Below are 17,647 nucleotides of genomic sequence, written 5' to 3' on the forward strand. Positions count from 1 at the left end.
AGAGACAAAGAAATTTAATACTATGTCAATATTCGAAAAGATCAAAATATCGACGCCTTTTGAGACATTAAGTCCATTAAGAACTGACAAAGCAAGTAAAGTATAACTACCTTTTGTATTATAAAATACCCTTATATTTCTACAGTAGAGCGAGAGGTGAGGTACTCATCAAACCTCTGACATTAATTATTACTATATTTAAGTAATTATTTGTAGAAAAAAAAACTAGTATCCAGTTCTTTTCTTTATATTCTATTTTCTGGAAAGGAAAACTCTATGCGAAGATTAAAAGAAAAGATTTAGGAGGGCTATAAAACCATAAAACAAAACTTAAGAATTATTGGGACCTACTGGTGCGATGAAAACCCTTTGTGCAAGTGTCGGGTCCTTTGGATAGTTTCGGATTTCTAAGGAAAAACATGTGACACATAAGGAGAAACAATACTCCATTACTTGAAACGAAGTTCTTTTATGCATGGTCTTTTACTTCGATCTTTACCTAAAAAAACATAAGCTGTACCCATCGGTTGACTATAGGGCGTGTACCCTTTTGCTATTGGTCAAAAGGATTCGTAATCCTCTTCCTTCCCCAAACGGGTGTAGCTCATTTCTGATATAAATATGTGGAAAGAAGTAGGAAAGTGTCCTTAGTGCTCAGTCTGTATCTGACCTTAGTTATTTTTAGTCTGTATCAGCCCTTAGTCAGTCTTTAGTCTTCAGTATCTGTCTGTGTGTTATATCTCTAACTCTTTTTGCATTCTGTATTTCTGTAACCACGCCACTTTGTGTGTAAACTTATGTAAATACCGCTCGACATCACATTATCATAATTTATTAAACTATTTTATATCATCTTCAGTTTATATATTTTTCTCTGTCTGAACCCCCACATATTAAAAAATTAAATAAATTGTTTTTTTTAATAATTGTAATATTTATTTTTATAATTTTTATTATTATTTATTATATCCGAATTATCAACTAGAGTTTTTATATCGTAAGACTTTTCTCTGATGAGCCAATAAAGTATAACAGATACTTTCTATTAGTTCAATGACGTGTTTTATTTCTTATTTTAATTAACCTTTTATCTTCCTCATCATATCAGCTAATGACAATAACCACAAGACTCAATGTTTGAGGAATTGTCCTGATTCACATTTGTAACATATGTTTGGTTATTGTGTCATGCTAAAAATTTCACAATCATATTTATTCATTAGTCGTAATGTCTTCGTATTGGTCAAAACAACCATAAAAATCGACTATAACAAGATTGGTTTTTGTGATTGCAACCGTCTATTAAAATAACGCAAAAAAGGGGATCAGAAAATATTTATAATTAAAATTATGTTGTTTTCACATGCATTTTCTGAAGCATGCAATAGCTCGTATGACGACTCGTTACAAGAATGAGGATGGTGGTGAGAATGGAAAAGTATTCTGTTTTTTTTTTTGCCTTTTTTGTTTGTTCCACATTTATTTGTGAAAACTTTGCATATATGTGTAAGATTCGTGAAAAAAAAAACTGGACCGCTGATAACTGACTACTGGACCGGGACTCGAACCAGGATCTTTCACTTTTTGGGCAACTGCTCTTTTATGCATTAAGTTATCCAGAGCCCACCGACCAATTCTTCTCAACAAATAATCAATAAGTTTGGCATGGAGGCGCTCGTCCCACATATGTTTCTTTTTATTTACCTTCGCTAGAATACGTGTCCACTGTAATAATAGTTTAACGTGTTTTTACAGCTGTAACTTTCAGAATTTTTAAAAATAACTAAAAAATATATTTTTATATATTCTTTTAATTAACATTTATAAAATATTATTAAATGTTACTTTACTAGATGGAAAAAAAAGCAACATATCAAATATAGAAAGTGAAAGTTGTTTAAAATGTATTCATTCAAGGTTATCAAGTTGTTATATAAATCGAATTTTTGTTACTTTCAATTTATTTGCAATAATTACTTTTTCAAAAGTTATCGACCTTTGAAGCATTCGATTTTAAAAGGTCAAGGAAAAGTTTAAATGTTGTCGACGTGATAAAGTAGTAGAATATAAATTATTTATTTAATAGAAATATTTAATTAATGAGAATAGCTAACGATAAGTAAAAAAAACTTTTGCTAATATAAATTATTTATTTATTAAATACAAATATTCATTAAATAATAAAGTAACAATTTTTAAATATTGTAAACAAATATACATACCTCAGTTAACCTCAATGATACAAAAATACTTTAAATAAGATTATACAAACAACTTCTATTATTAATATTCACAAACAACTAATATTTTTGAAGATATTCACAGTTATTTTATTTTATTATTATCAATCATCACAGTATGCAATAATTAAAAATACATAAATAAGTTTTACTTGTATCGATATAAACACGTGTTGTGTACTTAGAAATGCCAAAATAAATATCTTGAACTTAGATAGCAATCCACGCTAAACTTAAAGGAGATTTATCGACTAACTTTATGCTATTAATCTCATGTCGCTGTGCACGCGCATCGTAAAATTTTGGATTAGGAAATATAACAGCAATATACTTTCACTTGGGTTGTGTAGTAACTTTTCAACAGGTTCATTTAGTTCTTTCACGTTCGTCGTGTATCATCAATCGAGTATGGTTTCAAGTAATATCATTTGTATATTTTCTCTTTTCATGTTTTTTTCCTTTTAAATATTTATGTAGTTATTACTTTGTATTATTTATATTTTTGTTCAGTGTAACAATAATAGATATACTATTCAAATAAGTGAAAGTAGCCTAAAAATTGAATTTTTTTGACAAGTATTCTACATGAATTAAAAAAAATACAACGAATGTACAACAGAACAACATCAAATTGTGAAAATGGCACGTCCAGGGTTCAAATTACTCGCAGGATTGCTTTTTTTTCTTAATTATTGTACAGCAAATCAAATGAGAGAATTGAAGATCCATGCATTGCCTGTTTATGCAATGTTATCAAACGCAGAACTCTTAAACTCAACTCAATGTGGAAAGGAACTTACTGAATTTCGACAAGCCATTGATCAGCAAAAATTATGGAGTTTAAAAGGTATGAGAAAGTACGAAATAATATCTTCTATTAGAGACTTTAATCACTAATTGTAGAAAATAATTATTTATTTAATTATAAACGAGATTTTGGAATGCTTATTTTAGTCGAGCATTGATGTATATATGAGTATGCATGGTTATTTACTTCAAAGGAGGAACAATATTGCAGGGATAGGAATATGAAGGGAAACACTTTTATACACAGCAAATAATAAGTTTAATTTATTTAAAAAGTAATATTACATTAGATATTTATTTAGAAAAAGGCTTTTATAAAACGTGAGAAACTTTGTTCGAAATCTTTTTGGTAAAAACTGAACTAAGATTCTTTAAGAAATTACACTTTTTTGAATGTAATTCCATATTTTTTAAATTTTTGTTATTCTTATTATTATTATTACTAACTGGCATTAGGAACTCGAAAGTTCATTGCCGCAAATACCAAATCCTGCCATTGTTCCCGTCCCTGAACGCGATCCTTCCATTCGCGGTCTTCATATCCTATTTCTTTTAGGCCCCTTTTACTATTATCCTCTCATCTATGTCTCGGGCTACCCAGTGGTCTTTTCCTGTTTGGTATATGGACCAATATTTTATGTGCCGCTCGATCCTTCCCCATGCGAGTTACGTGACCAGCCCATCTTAATCGGCGTAATATTTGTTAACATACACTCAGTTTAATCCTACTGATAAGATATATTTAAAATAGGTATTAGAAAAAATACAATAGTAGCCTCACAATCTTACGAAAACAACTGAGAAAAGCAACTCCACTCTTACAAATTGATAATGACTTGCGACCGATGACGACTTCTATTACAACTGCGACTGTTACGACTGACTACTGACTGCCCTTCGCCTCAATCCGCGTCTCTTTATATTTATCCGCATTGCTTTAGAATTTTTCAAACGTCCGGTCCGATGCAATAAACAAAACATCCATATCGCTCGAGAACCTTCTAGACTCACACAGAATCACACACACAACTTAACAACTTACGAAGAACGAACCTTACACCGCCTTTCGTTATTTCGACTATCTGTTTCTTTGTCCTTTATTCTTTCGTCGCCTACACGCTTACCTATGTTTATTCTTCTACACTTAAAACTTTCCTACATAAATATTTTTAAATCTATTTAAAAACTTTAGTTTAACTATATACTATTAAGAATTATAATTACAAAAAGACTGCAATGGTCAATTTTTCAAGTAGATAAAATGAACAATTTATTAAAGTGAAAACTTCTTAGTATAGGGAGTGATTTGACAAAAATAAAACGCGGGTGGGTCAGGCAACGGAGCGATGGGCTTCTAGGCAACAGCAACGATATTTAGTTAGAAGAGAAATAGAGAAAAATATATAGGATTGAGCCTGCGAAAGAATGAGACAGAATATAGCTATATAGTTTTTCCTATTCTCGGTCTCGTCTTTATGCTCTGCTTCGTAGTTATCGCTCCTGGTTGTATATGTGTGCGTTTGTAAGCGACTGCATACTGCGAAGCATGGACACATATTATTTCGATACTCAAATTGTTTGTAGGTAGGAGTGGTAGAAGGGTAGAAGAATAAACAGAGATAAGCACGTAGGTATGCGACAAAAGTATAAGGTTCAAGCGAACCGACGGTCGAAATAAAGAAAGAAGATATGAAGTCTATCTTTGTAAATCTGTGTGAGTCTGGAAGGTATACATATATGTGTCATTTCTTTTCTATTTTTCTATTCTATTTTTCTATTTCTATTTTTCTATTTCTATTTAAAAATGTTTCTATTTTATTGAAAAATTTATATTAAATTAACTATTTCGCAAGTATTATAAATAACAATTACGAAATATATAGAATATAATAATTGTATTGCCTGCAGTATTTTACACACACAAAAAAATTGATTACAATATACATCAGAGAAAAAAGAATTAGACAACACTGTAAAATATTTTTCCTATAAATATCCAAAAACATGTTTTTTAATTATAATGTTTGCGTATTTAGGAAATTTATACTAATTTTTTATTAAAATAGAAAAGCTTTTAAATAGAATAAACTGGACACGTGACAAAAACAAATATTATTTGCTATTATAAATCTAATAAAAAAACTATAATATAACTTATTTTACAAATATAGAAAAAAAATTTTTTTCTAATTTTTTATATTATAAAATAATCCTACAATTATCTTACTCTTGAAACTTTACTTTAGTATCATTCTCTTGAAACTTAGATTTTTGAAGGTTTAACTTCTAACACGTGTGATCTGCATACATGTTTTTTTAATTTCCTGGGTTGCTTAAAAAACTTACGAACAGTATATTATTTAATTAGAATAATTTCTTACAAAAAACATCTATTACTGTTTAGTATAAAGCTATGAAACTGCAGAGTTATTACAATGCTTTTGATTTTAAAATATCTGGTAACTAGATAATCTGAAGCTTTATTGTAGTTATCAATTGGCGAAAACTTTGCCGTTATTAATGAAGTGGGAAATGATAATAAAATTGTAGCTAAATCGAAATTGGTCGAGATCAAAAGTTATTGATTTGACAATAAATGCCCCATATTTTAGAATAAAATGTAGCTGACTGAAAAAGATGAATACTCAACTTTATAAAGTTTACATTTATGTGATGTCGGTGAATCACTTTAATCAAAATATAATAAATATTCGCAATAGGCAACTTCGAGAAATAAATTTTTTTATTTAGGATAAAATTTCGACCATGTTTTAAGTAAAAGTAACTGCTAATATAACTTGTATAAAAATTCGAAATAGAATATATACAAAAATATAACGATTACAGAAATGAAACTATTTATTAAAAAAAATTATTTTTTTAGTATTTTATTTTTTTATTTAGTAATCGATGCTAGCGGCGAACCGAGATCAGGATTTATATATGGCAATAATTATTGGTTGGGTAGCAGAAGTCAATGCGAAGATGCAGGAAACAGAGAGCCCTATGAATTGTCGCCAGACGTATTACGAAACTATTCAAAATATCGTCATATGGAGGAGGAATTTCCACCATTCAAAGTGAAATTTTTTGTTGCTAATTTTCGACATAATAGCACTTTACAATATCACTTCGAATTGCCCGAAGAAGTAAGTTTCTATTAAGAATAAAACACAAGTTATTTTAAAAATTTAATTTTATTTTTTAATTTTTCTTTATAGGATTTGATAATATTAGGTATGTGCTTACCAGAATCCTGTTCGAAGGACCATCTTTCTACTCTTCTAGAAATCTTGTTCAGAAATAGAACTCTTTTTAAAGGCGAATTATATTCAGCAGACTTTACGTTGGTTGAAGTAAGAGATCTAGTCGATGACCATCGATGGTTATTAAGTGGAACATTTATTACAATGACGTATACCAATAATTCTTTTACAATTTACGATAGTCCCTTATAAAATAGAGAATATAATTATATTTTGTTTTTGTTTTCTGTTTAGAGCAATAATCATACTCACATTACTATTAATGATAATAGGAACGGCTTACGATCTTCTGACATATCAAAAACAATTAAAGAAACATTACAAATATATTCAAGACCGAGACAATTTACAAGCAAGAGGTAAGTGTATTTAATAATTTGTAACACATATGTTGTAATATACTTTTGTGCTTGAATTATTCCTTAAAAAATCTTTTGTTTATACTTTATTATCGCTTAGAGATTAATTATGGCCTCCTGTAAGTTCTTGTAGTTCATAGGAGACCTTAAGTGATTAGTAACAATGATAAAGTGATATTGTAGATAACTTTTGAGAAAATACAATTGAATATTTATTATCATAATAATTATCGTTTCAGGTGACACACTAGCGATAAACGATAATAATATTGATCAACCGGAAAAACTAAAATACCAAAGTTTTCCTTGGAACATGTTTTTAGCTTTTTCTGCATATTCAAACACGAAAAGAATATTTAATATGAAATCTGAGAATGCTGGTATTCCGGTTATACACGGATTAAGATTTTTTACGATGATTATGATTATTTTAATTCATGTATCTTACTTTTCAAAGGATTTTGTAGGTAAAGTTTTTAATTATTAAGATTGAATTTAAGTAACTTTCTCAAAAGATATTTTAATTAAATTTATTTAATATTATACATTATCATTATCTTCATTTTTCTATTTTTATTAAAAGAAAACCGGTCAATTGGTTTAAAAAAAAAACCAGAATTTTTGGGTCAAATAATATACAATGGAGGAATGCTGGCAGTTGATACATTTTTTTATATTGGTGGTTTCCTAGTCGCATACTTGTATGTAAAAAAAGACATGAGCAAGAATATAAGTAAACTGAATGATTATTTAAATATAATAAAATTATATTTTATTGTTCTCCTGAAAAGGTTTATTAGGTAAGACCATTTTTTTAAATGCCAAATATCTAATATCATTGAAGTAATTTATGTATAAGGTTTTTCAAATCTAAGCATGGTAAGTATAATTTTGTTATTTTACAAAATATACTAAAAATAATTATGTCCCGTACATTGATCGCTCAGAAAAACTATTCTTTGTTCAAAAAAATTTATATGTGTGGATAGGTAAATAACACTTTTAAAAGCTAATATTAAATAATATGACTATAAAAACAAAGAGAAAAAAAATATGATTTTATTGAATTATTTGAGCAATACCCGCCCGGGCATATTGTAGAGTTTCTACGTTAAATAGGTAATGTGTAAAAGTAGAATGCCTTTCACGAATTCTTCGGTTATTCTATAAAATGTAATGAAAGTATAAATCAACCTAGAAAATTCTTTTTTGCTAGGAATATTTATAGTATGAAGATAGGGAAAAAAAATCTCAATAAATTTTAATTGTACCAATCAATTAAAATTAGAAACTTTACAAACACAAATTTCTTTTAAAATTTTAGTCAATCAAGAAAAGTGCTAGAAAACTTTATGGTTTACTTGCATAAATTGGTTCAAAATAAGAAATATAATCAATTAAAATATCTTACTTTTTTTGCTACTTCTGCTATTTTAGATTGACACCTACATTCATGGTATTAATCGGATTAGTGCAGATAAGTGCAACGTGGTACAGTAAAACGTCCCTCTTTCCCATAACGGAACGTAACCACGAAAATTGTCAAAAATATTGGTGGAGAAATATCCTTTATATTCACAACCTTTTTAGTCTACAAGATTTGGTATGGACTTACAATAACAGCAATTTTTATAATTCTCGTATTCTTAATGAATAATCGATATAATATTAATTATCGACATCGATCCTTGCAGTGTATGAGTTGGAGTTGGTACTTGGCGAACGATATGCAGTACTTCCTTATAATAAATTTTCTGTTATTTTTATCTTCAACGTAAGTAAACTCATATTTTTATAAAACATTGTTTTTACTTAAAAAATCTATATTAGGCAGAAATTAAGAAACTTAAAAAAAGAGTTTAATTAATCAAGCATTATTGCATTTCAGGTACTTCAAAATAGCGGCTAGTTTGTTGGGTATACTGTTTACCTCGTCAATAATTCTTACTGGCTACATATCATACATTTATAATTTTATTCCTACGTAAATATCAATATTAATAATTATTCATGTATATGGTAATGTATACTTTACGAGCATTATATAGAAGGTTTACCTAAAACGGATATTGTACTTAATGAGAAGGATTTCACACATTGCTTTGTTATTTTACAGAATACAAAAATGGTTTCGTTTAATCTGTAAAATAGGTTTTAGTCAATTGTGTTTTATGCTGAAGTGGGGAATCTTAAACTATTGTTAATTAAACTGGCTGTGAAAACTCGAGTAACCTATAATCCGACTCTAAACGCAGTCAACTTAAGCATATTTTTTAGATTGGATGAAACTCGCTTGACATTTTATAGACTTACAATACATTTAATTCAATTTTCAACAAAATCGGGATTTGTACTAACTTTTTGTAGTAATACATATCCTTTATTTGCGTATTAAAGACACTAACTCTTTTTTAATAGCGACTTACGCATTAGTTACCATATTATTCCATTAACTACTGTGACTAAGGAAAGCATTGGAACACTTGCTATGAAATATATTATTTACTATATTAACTTCATTACACAACACATATAAATATAATATTAACAATGATTGAAGGTTTAACTTTTTTTATTAGTCATGAAAATTTTTAGGCAAATCGAACAATATATATTCAATAATTTGGATTTATTACTTACTAACGTAAAGATGGCTTGGATTGTTGCATAAAGTATCTGAACAGATATTTTTGATGTTTTTAATATTTAATATGACTAACTTTGAAACGAGTAAAATCTTGTTAACAATTGTGTATACTCTTTACTAACTTTTCTGTAACGCTCAGTTATATAAAACTCCATACTTTGAGTATTATAACTGTCATCATTTAAGCATAACAATTAAACATATATTCAGAATGCTTGAAACTTTTCCTTCATAATCTAGAGATTCATAGACACATCAAATATTAATAATATGTTGATAATTATTCTATACTATACCTATTATAATTAATAATATATTTCATTGCAAGTGTGCAAATATTTTCGTAAATGACTGCAGAAATGGTCTTTATTTTATTTGAAGATAAATATTTACGAGCGAATTTATATAGATAGATAATTTCGTAAAAGTATTCTTTAATGAACAACGTAATTGATTAATAATTTAACGTTGGATTGTATTACAGAATGGATAAGCAAATAAATTTAGCGGACGTACTATACTATTCACCATGGACCAGGATAGGACCTTACATAGTGGGTGTGATGACTGCGTATATTGTTGTCAAATTAAACAACAAATTATTATGGAAAAGAGTAAACAAATATTCTGATCGTTTAGCGCTTACAAATACTTCATTATCATATTATTTTCTTGATGATGTTGATGTTTACACTAATGTTGTTAAAACTGATTTTAGAAAACAATAATACTCTTTTCGATACTGGCCAGTTTATGTAATTTATTAGTACTGTTTGGATTATATAAAAGAAGAATATCAGTTTTAACTGCTGCTATTTACATTGCTCTCAGTAGAACTGTATGGGCAATTGGTATTGCATGGCTATTAATAGCATGTTGTACAAATAATGGAGGTATAAATAAATATCTGATTCTATTCTTCATTTCGACACTATTACTTAACAATTATTATTAATTAAATCGATTTATATTTTAGGAATAGTAAATAGTATTCTTTCGTGTAAAGTTTGGATACCATTTAGTAGATTGACTTATGCAGCTTATCTTTTAAATCCAATTGTTATAAGTTCTATGAGTTTCTTAAGTGAAAGTTCTCTACACTTTAATTATTCAACTTTCGTATGTATTTTTTTTATTATTTTTTGATTTTAAAGATTGATGGAATGAATTATTAATTATTTTCGTCTACGTTATTCTGTTTTATTTTTCAGATAATTTTATTTACAGCATACTCAGTAATTACATACATATGTTCTTACATGGTATCGTTGATGTTCGAATTGCCATACATCTACTTGATGAAGGAAGTGATGGATTATTTGAATATAAAGACATGATTCTGTTTTTTTGCTTTCATAATATTTCTTTGGCATTGTAACTGACGATTGCAATGAAAAGAAACGATACAACTACTTTTCTTCCATGTTTCTACATGTTTTTTTTTTAAATGTGAGTTGTTTAAAAAGTCCATTATTTTATTAAAAATTTTTATTTAATAAGCATATGTTTTTATTTACTTTCTATAAGTATCATTAATTGGCATTTAAAACTCGAAATGTCATTGCCGCAAAGTTTTCTCCAGTTGCCCGTTTCCTCATCGCGTCTTGCACCGAAGATTTTACGAAGAATTTTGTTTTTGAAAACCCTAAATTTTTTTTCATCTTGTAAGCGACTACGTTTCGCTACCATAAAGGACTACCGGCAGGATGATTGTCCTATATATCCTGATTTGTAATCGCCTAGACAGCAACCGCGAGCTGAGTAATTTGTTAACCGAATAAAAACATGAATTGCCTAGATTGATTCTTTTCTTAAGTTCTTCGTTTATTTCGTTCGTCTGGTTTATAATCGATATTAAATATACCTAAAGTTACTGACTCGTTCAAAAGTTTTATCCAGGACGACCAAAGTTCCAGTACTAGGCCTATTCTGAACTCTATCGGTTACCATATACTTGGTTTTTTCGGCGCTTATTTACAGTCCCAGATCTTTAGCATTATCTATTGTAGGAAAAAAACTAGTATTTAGTTCTTTTCGTTATATTTTATTTTCTGGAAAGGAAAACTCTATTCAGAAACTAAAGAGAAAGTTTAGGAGGGCCATAAAACCATAAACAAAACCTAAGAATTATCGGGATATATTGGTGCAATAAAAACCTTTTGTGCCGTGTCAGGACCCTTTGAAGAATTTCGGATTCCTATGTAAACATATGCGATACTATAAAAGAGATAACATTCCGATTTTCCAGATCAAGTTTCTTTATGCATAGTTTCCACTACCAAAAACTATAGGCTGTACCCATCGGTGGACTATGGGGTGGATCCTTATGCTATTGGTCAATAAGATTTATAATCTCCTTCCCTCTCCAAAGGGGTGTAGCTCATTTCTGATATAAATATGTGGAAAGAAGTAAGAGAGTGTCCTTAGTCAGTCCTTAGTCTTCAGTCCTTAGTTAGTCCGTCTGTATCTGTCCTTAGTCAGTCCTTATTGCTCAGTCTGTATCTGTCCTTAATTAGTCAGTCTGTAGTCTTCAGTATCTATCTGTGTGTTATATCTGTAACTCATTTGCATTCTGTATTTCTGTAACCACACCACTTTGTGTAAACTTATGTAAATAACGCTTGAAATCACATCATCATAATTTAATAAACTATATTATATCATCTTCAGTTATATATATTTCTCTCTCTGTCTGAAACCACCCCCACACTATTAATATTTTCGCGTTATTAATTAATGACTCTTCATTGTCCCCTAACAAAGCAATATCGCCCGAGTTATGTTACAAGCGTCCGAAATAGAGAATTACGAATACGCAAGAAAATAACGATAACGAATTTGTTTGGTTCGGATAGGCAAGTAAATAATCGAACTAAAAGCGTTGATTAAAATACTTCCGATTTATTTACGTCTTTACAATTAAGAAGCCCGACTGAGAATGATCGTCGCTGACGCGAAGGCAGCGATGGATAGCACCTTCCCTTGCCCTTCCATCGTAATCGAGCACCAGGAGGATGTTTAGTCTACCCATGCTGATAACGGGGCCGGCCGCCCGGGCATTCCAGAGGCCCGGTGGCCGAGTCATATGACTCCCGCATATGTCAACAATTGTGTTGTCCCGTTCAACTGTAGACCATCTTTACTTTTATGCAGTTCTTTGACAGCGAATTCCAGTACTAAATTTAACAAAAGAGGTGACAATTGGTACCTCTGTTTCAACCCGCCACGGATACTAAAATCTTCTGACATTTTGTTACCTATCCTCACTTTACCCCTAGTTTCCTTTAGGCAAAGTTAAAGCAGGTTGATCAATTGTCTTGGTATACCCTGTCGTATTAGAATTTTGAGCATTTTTTCTCGTCTTACCAACGAGTTACTTATGGTAACTAAATATGTATAGTAACTAAACACCTCTCTGCGTACACGAAATGCACGAACGCGTTCCGTCGAACTCTTTGAAACTTCCCTAATATTTTCTTCCTGCAGATTTTCACGACACTGTTCGGCATTTATTTTCGGTCGAGACAAACTTGAATAACAATTCACAATATCCAGATGCCAATTTTCTAAATAGGAAATAAAAAGTAATGTTGCAAAAGTGATCTATTGAGATTATGCTTGTCTAGTATGAGTAGAAAAGATTAAGAAAGAAATATATTGATTGAAAGCTAATTAATGACTTACGATGATCGTTTTCACTATTTCTAACAGTGGACGTATTATTACCCACATTAAAGATATTATTCTGCACATTTAATAACGCCTTCTGACGTGCACGAAATGCACGAACACGTTCTGTTGCACTCCTTGGAATCTTCCTTATCGTGTTTTTCTCCTTAATTTCAGACTTTTTGTCTTTGATTGGTGGCATTTGTTAAATTGTTAAATAAATATATTTAAAAAAAAGTCTTCTGGCCTAAGCGAAAAGCTATGATAAGGTGGAAATGAGAAATAAAACACGTGATCGAACCTATTAGATGGGATAATAAAACCTTATTTGTTTGTCAAGAAAAGTTTCCCTTCCTTAAAAACCCTAGTTTATATATTAGAAATATTAAATAAAAATTGAATGTTTTCCAAGAAAATATAGGACATGTAGCTTACCTTACTTTGACTTCGCCTGTATACAAATGCAAAGACAAAGTCTTATTTATAATTATAATAATTATAATAATAAAAAATCATGTGTGCAGATCACACGTGTTAGAAATGAAACCTTCAAAAAAATAAGTCTCGAAAGAATGAGACAAATGCACAATATTAAGAATAAGATAATTGTAGGATCTATTTATTATAATATTATTACTTTGTATAATAAAGGTCACCGGTATGGTCTCTGGGTGGAATAGCTGATAAAATGTGCACTTTTCACAATTCAAGCAATAAAAACGGAATGCTGAATGCGATAGTTATAAATAATCACCAAAATGGTAGGATGTTTATCAAAAGAAATATAATTCGTCAGAAATTAGGTAAACATAAATAATCCTTTTTTTGAAACACAGGTATAAAAATTTTTTTTGTTAGTATGGTTTTCAATTTCCCGTTTTCATCTACATTCTTGCGCTGTATAACAAACATTTTAGGATAGACGAAATAAAGACATTACGAAAAACATATGGAATATAATGCTGGTCTGAACGAAAGTTCTGGTACAAATGCAATGAGAGATCTAAAAGAGATCTTTACGAGAAATACTTCTTCAACTCCATAGTCTGCCACACTTCGAGATCCTTATTATTTAGAACATATCTCGTCTTTATTCTTTGGACCACAAACTTATCTTTCTGAATACTCTTGTCTAACTAAAGATCCGAACAACGAAAAATCTAAAGAATGCATTGAATTGTATGTTCTCTTAGCTTATTGAACTATGTACACAACGAGTCTCGAATTTAGGCAACTTGGTAAACTCCATCAATACACATTAATTCACAATAATAATAATATCGTTTTCTAAAATCAATAACTAACATTGAAGTAAAAGTTAATAACATCGATAAGCATATTTTAGGGTAAAAAATTATTAAAGAAATAAATGGCTACTATAATCTGTTTACCTTATTCCAATGTAATTTATTGCTTAATTTAACAACAATATATGCAGAAATAGCACCAACAAAATAAGGTCCTATTCTAATCAATAGTGAATAGTACATTACACTTGCAATTCTGAATTGTCTGCCATATCTATAATTCAATAAAACGTTATTTATTTGATTATATAACACTTTTATTACAGCGTACTTGGACAAGAATATCATTCTATTAAAATTCGCTTGTACATATTAATTGCTGAAAAGTTCTATTATTTGATCGACCAGTGGTATGTACAAGTTATTACATGGACAAATAATATGTAAGTCGCTTGTAATAAAAGTGTTCAATTTAATTACAAGTATAATAAATAATATTCATATTTACGTTGGAACCCAATCATAAATGTAGGCTATAACGCCATTATCGATGAGGTAAACAACAGACCTATCAAACTAGCTGCTACTTTGAAGTACCTGATGTAAAATTATGTTTACTAATGTTTTTGTTTAGAGCATTTAAATTTCTTTTTATATACAAACTAGGGGTGCCTCGCCACGCGTTGCTATGGCTCACAATCAGTCCGATACACACGTCTTTAAGTCAACGAATTACCTTATAACGCCATCTGTTAGAATCTGATCGAACTAACAGAGATAATCATCACTCTTTGCTAATAAAAAAAATAATTCGCAATAAAATAATATTGCAAATATAAATTGAGATATAAACTATCATATCTTTCAAGTTGGATGAAACTGCACACAGTGTGCAAAATTGTATTAGAGTCGGCTCAGTAGTTTAGGAGTTCATTGCGGACAAACAACGTGACACGTAATTTATATATATTAAGATCTGTTAGTTATAAAGTAAAGATATTTATATTGTATATAAGAATAATAGGAAAATTAAAATCACGTAGTATTGCATGTCGGCTGCCAAGTACCAACTCCCACGCATACACTTTAAAAATTTATATTGATCTGAAATGTTATACCTAATATTAATTAATTTATACGAAAATTATTGAAATTGTTTGTACCATATCCTGGAAACTAAAGAAATTTTGAATATAAAGAAGATTTCTCAACCAATATTTTTGACAATTTTTGTGGTTACGTTCCGTTATGGAAATGAGGGAAGTTTTACTGTACTACGTTGTATTTATTTGCAATAATCCGATAAATATCATGAAAATAGGTGTCAATCTAAAATAGGAGAAGTAGCGAAAAATAAATTAGATACATTAAAATTATTATATTTTTAATTTTGAGTACTACTAAACTCTTGATATTCAGTTTCTAAAAATTCTATTTGGTAAACATATTCTCTAATTTTTAATTTTAGTGGTTACAAAAAATATTAGAAATATTAACGGGAAATAAATATTGACAACTTCCAAAATGAGAAAAGCTCTCTATTCTATTTGTTTTCGTTAAACTAGTAATTTTTATTTGAAAATGTTAATATTATCAAACAGTGTTTTAATAAAATAATTTATTTGTTGAGGTTTATGATAGAGGAAGACTTGTCATGTTAAATCAGAATGCCATTTTCTGCAATTCCCTGTAGCAGGTATATTTTATTTCTTTTTTTATATCAATATTTTTTTGCTGCTTTATGTTATTGTCAACCTATATACAGATCTTCAAAACAAAGGATCATATTTACTAACGACTAATATACAGGTTAAAAAAATATTATTATTATTGATATAACGAAATTTCTCTTATCATTTTTATACTTAACAAACTTGTGTATAAATTATTCCTGATATTTTAAAAAATTTAGCATTAACAAAAATTGTCCCACCTTATAAACCTTTTGAGGAAAGCAAAAAAATATAATTTAATGATATTTAAATAATTAGAGAGTTTACGTATACCCATGCCCATTTTTTTCTTTAAATACAAGTAAGTGACCAAACATAAAAATGTATCAACTGCAAGGGATCCATTAAATGACAATTGTTCGGAAAAACCCTCTGCTTTTCTTATAACAACTGGTTTATTGTCTTTAAATAAACATAATAGATTGTAAGTAAAATAATGAAGAAAATCATAATAAGTTTAAATGAAATCTTTTATAGTAATAAAAATTAAATTTATTTATAATTATTTGTAACATACCATAAGTATCTCTCCAAAAATAGAATGTGTGCCCCATAATTATTCATATCACAGTAAGAAATCCTAATCCGTATATAACTGGTATATTAGTATCAGCCGATCTTATTCTAAATAGTATTTTAGTGTTCGAATATGCAAAAAAAGCTAGAAATATTTCGAAAAAAATCTGTGGTATTTTAATGTTTCCATTTCATTGTTGTCATTATTATTTAGCGTTTGTATATAATCTAAATAATATATATTATGATATTACATAAAGATTTATTTATCAATAACTAATAACTATAACAACCCTTCTGTTATAAGTCACCTACACAAGTATCTCTAGAATGGAAAAGTCCTACATAAACTACCGAAAAATATACAAGTTGTACCTTATGCTGCGATAGAGTACGTAGGAAGGATTTTTTATGGAATAATACTAACGCAAAAACATATATTATAACAAATGGGTTTAAAGTTATTACATAAATTTACCTGTATGTATAGAATTATCATTTTCTAGGATTTGAAGGTAATTATCATCTTTCTTGAAACGTTTCTAGTATATCAAAACATCGTAGCCTGTTCCTATTATCCTTAATAGGAATGTGAGTACGACTATTACTCTACAAAAAGAAACAAAACAAAAAATATAAGTATATTGTAGATTTCATGATGAATTATAGTAAATTATAATATAAAAGAATTGCTTATGTACGTCATTGCAATGAATGTTCCACTGAACAACCATCGATGGTCAACGATTAAATCTCTCACTTCAACTAACGTAAAGTCAGCTGAATATAGTTCGCCTTCAAATAAAGTTCTATTTTTTAACAAGACTTCTATGAGAATAGTAAGTAGGTTTTTCGAACAGGATGCTGGTAAGCACATACCTAATATGATTAAATCCTATAAAAAGAAAAAATCAAAAGATTTCATTTAATTTCTAAAATCCCCCATGTAATTTTTATAGAAACTTACTTCGTCAGGTACTATAATGTGATATTGTAAAGTGCTATTATGTCGAAAATTAGCGACGAAGAATTTCATTTAAAAAGGGGGAAATTCATCCTGGATATGACGATATTTCAAATTGTTTTATAATATCTCTTCCGATAACATGAAAGGATTTCTATTTCCCGCATCTTTGCACTGATCTTTGCTACCCAACCAATAA

The 17,647-nt window shown here is 29.1% G+C and overlaps 1 protein-coding gene across 1 annotated transcript; it reads left to right on the forward strand.

The window, feature by feature from the left end:
* Nucleotides 1-2,121: 2,121 nt before the first annotated feature.
* Nucleotides 2,122-16,909, forward strand: LOC107073685 (nose resistant to fluoxetine protein 6). Its single transcript, XM_089175342.1, has 13 exons — nt 2,122-3,087; nt 5,952-6,196; nt 6,269-6,462; nt 6,548-6,672; nt 6,912-7,139; nt 7,256-7,472; nt 8,110-8,275; nt 8,367-8,446; nt 8,561-8,656; nt 9,804-9,933; nt 10,038-10,212; nt 10,296-10,438; nt 10,531-16,909. Exons 1-13 carry the CDS (start codon nt 2,880-2,882, stop codon nt 10,654-10,656), a joined length of 2,133 nt encoding a protein of 710 aa, XP_089031468.1. The 5' UTR covers nt 2,122-2,879; the 3' UTR covers nt 10,657-16,909.
* The last annotated feature ends 738 nt before the right edge of the window (nt 16,910-17,647 follow it).

This window comes from Polistes dominula, unplaced genomic scaffold, assembly GCF_049000335.1.
Source record: "Polistes dominula isolate Pdom_NZ unplaced genomic scaffold, Pdom_raw_medaka contig_32, whole genome shotgun sequence".
Classification (NCBI taxonomy): Eukaryota; Metazoa; Arthropoda; class Insecta; order Hymenoptera; family Vespidae; genus Polistes; species Polistes dominula.

Bases quoted from the DNA above. Each gene is read 5' to 3' on its own strand.
- LOC107073685 (XM_089175342.1), top strand. From the start codon at position 2,880: ATGGCACGTCCAGGGTTCAAATTACTCGCAGGATTGCTTTTTTTTCTT. The intron at 6,673-6,911 runs GTAAGTGTATTT...TTATCGTTTCAG, and splicing joins AGACAATTTACAAGCAAGAG to GTGACACACTAGCGATAAAC. The intron at 7,140-7,255 runs GTAAAGTTTTTA...TTTTATTAAAAG, and splicing joins CTTTTCAAAGGATTTTGTAG to AAAACCGGTCAATTGGTTTA.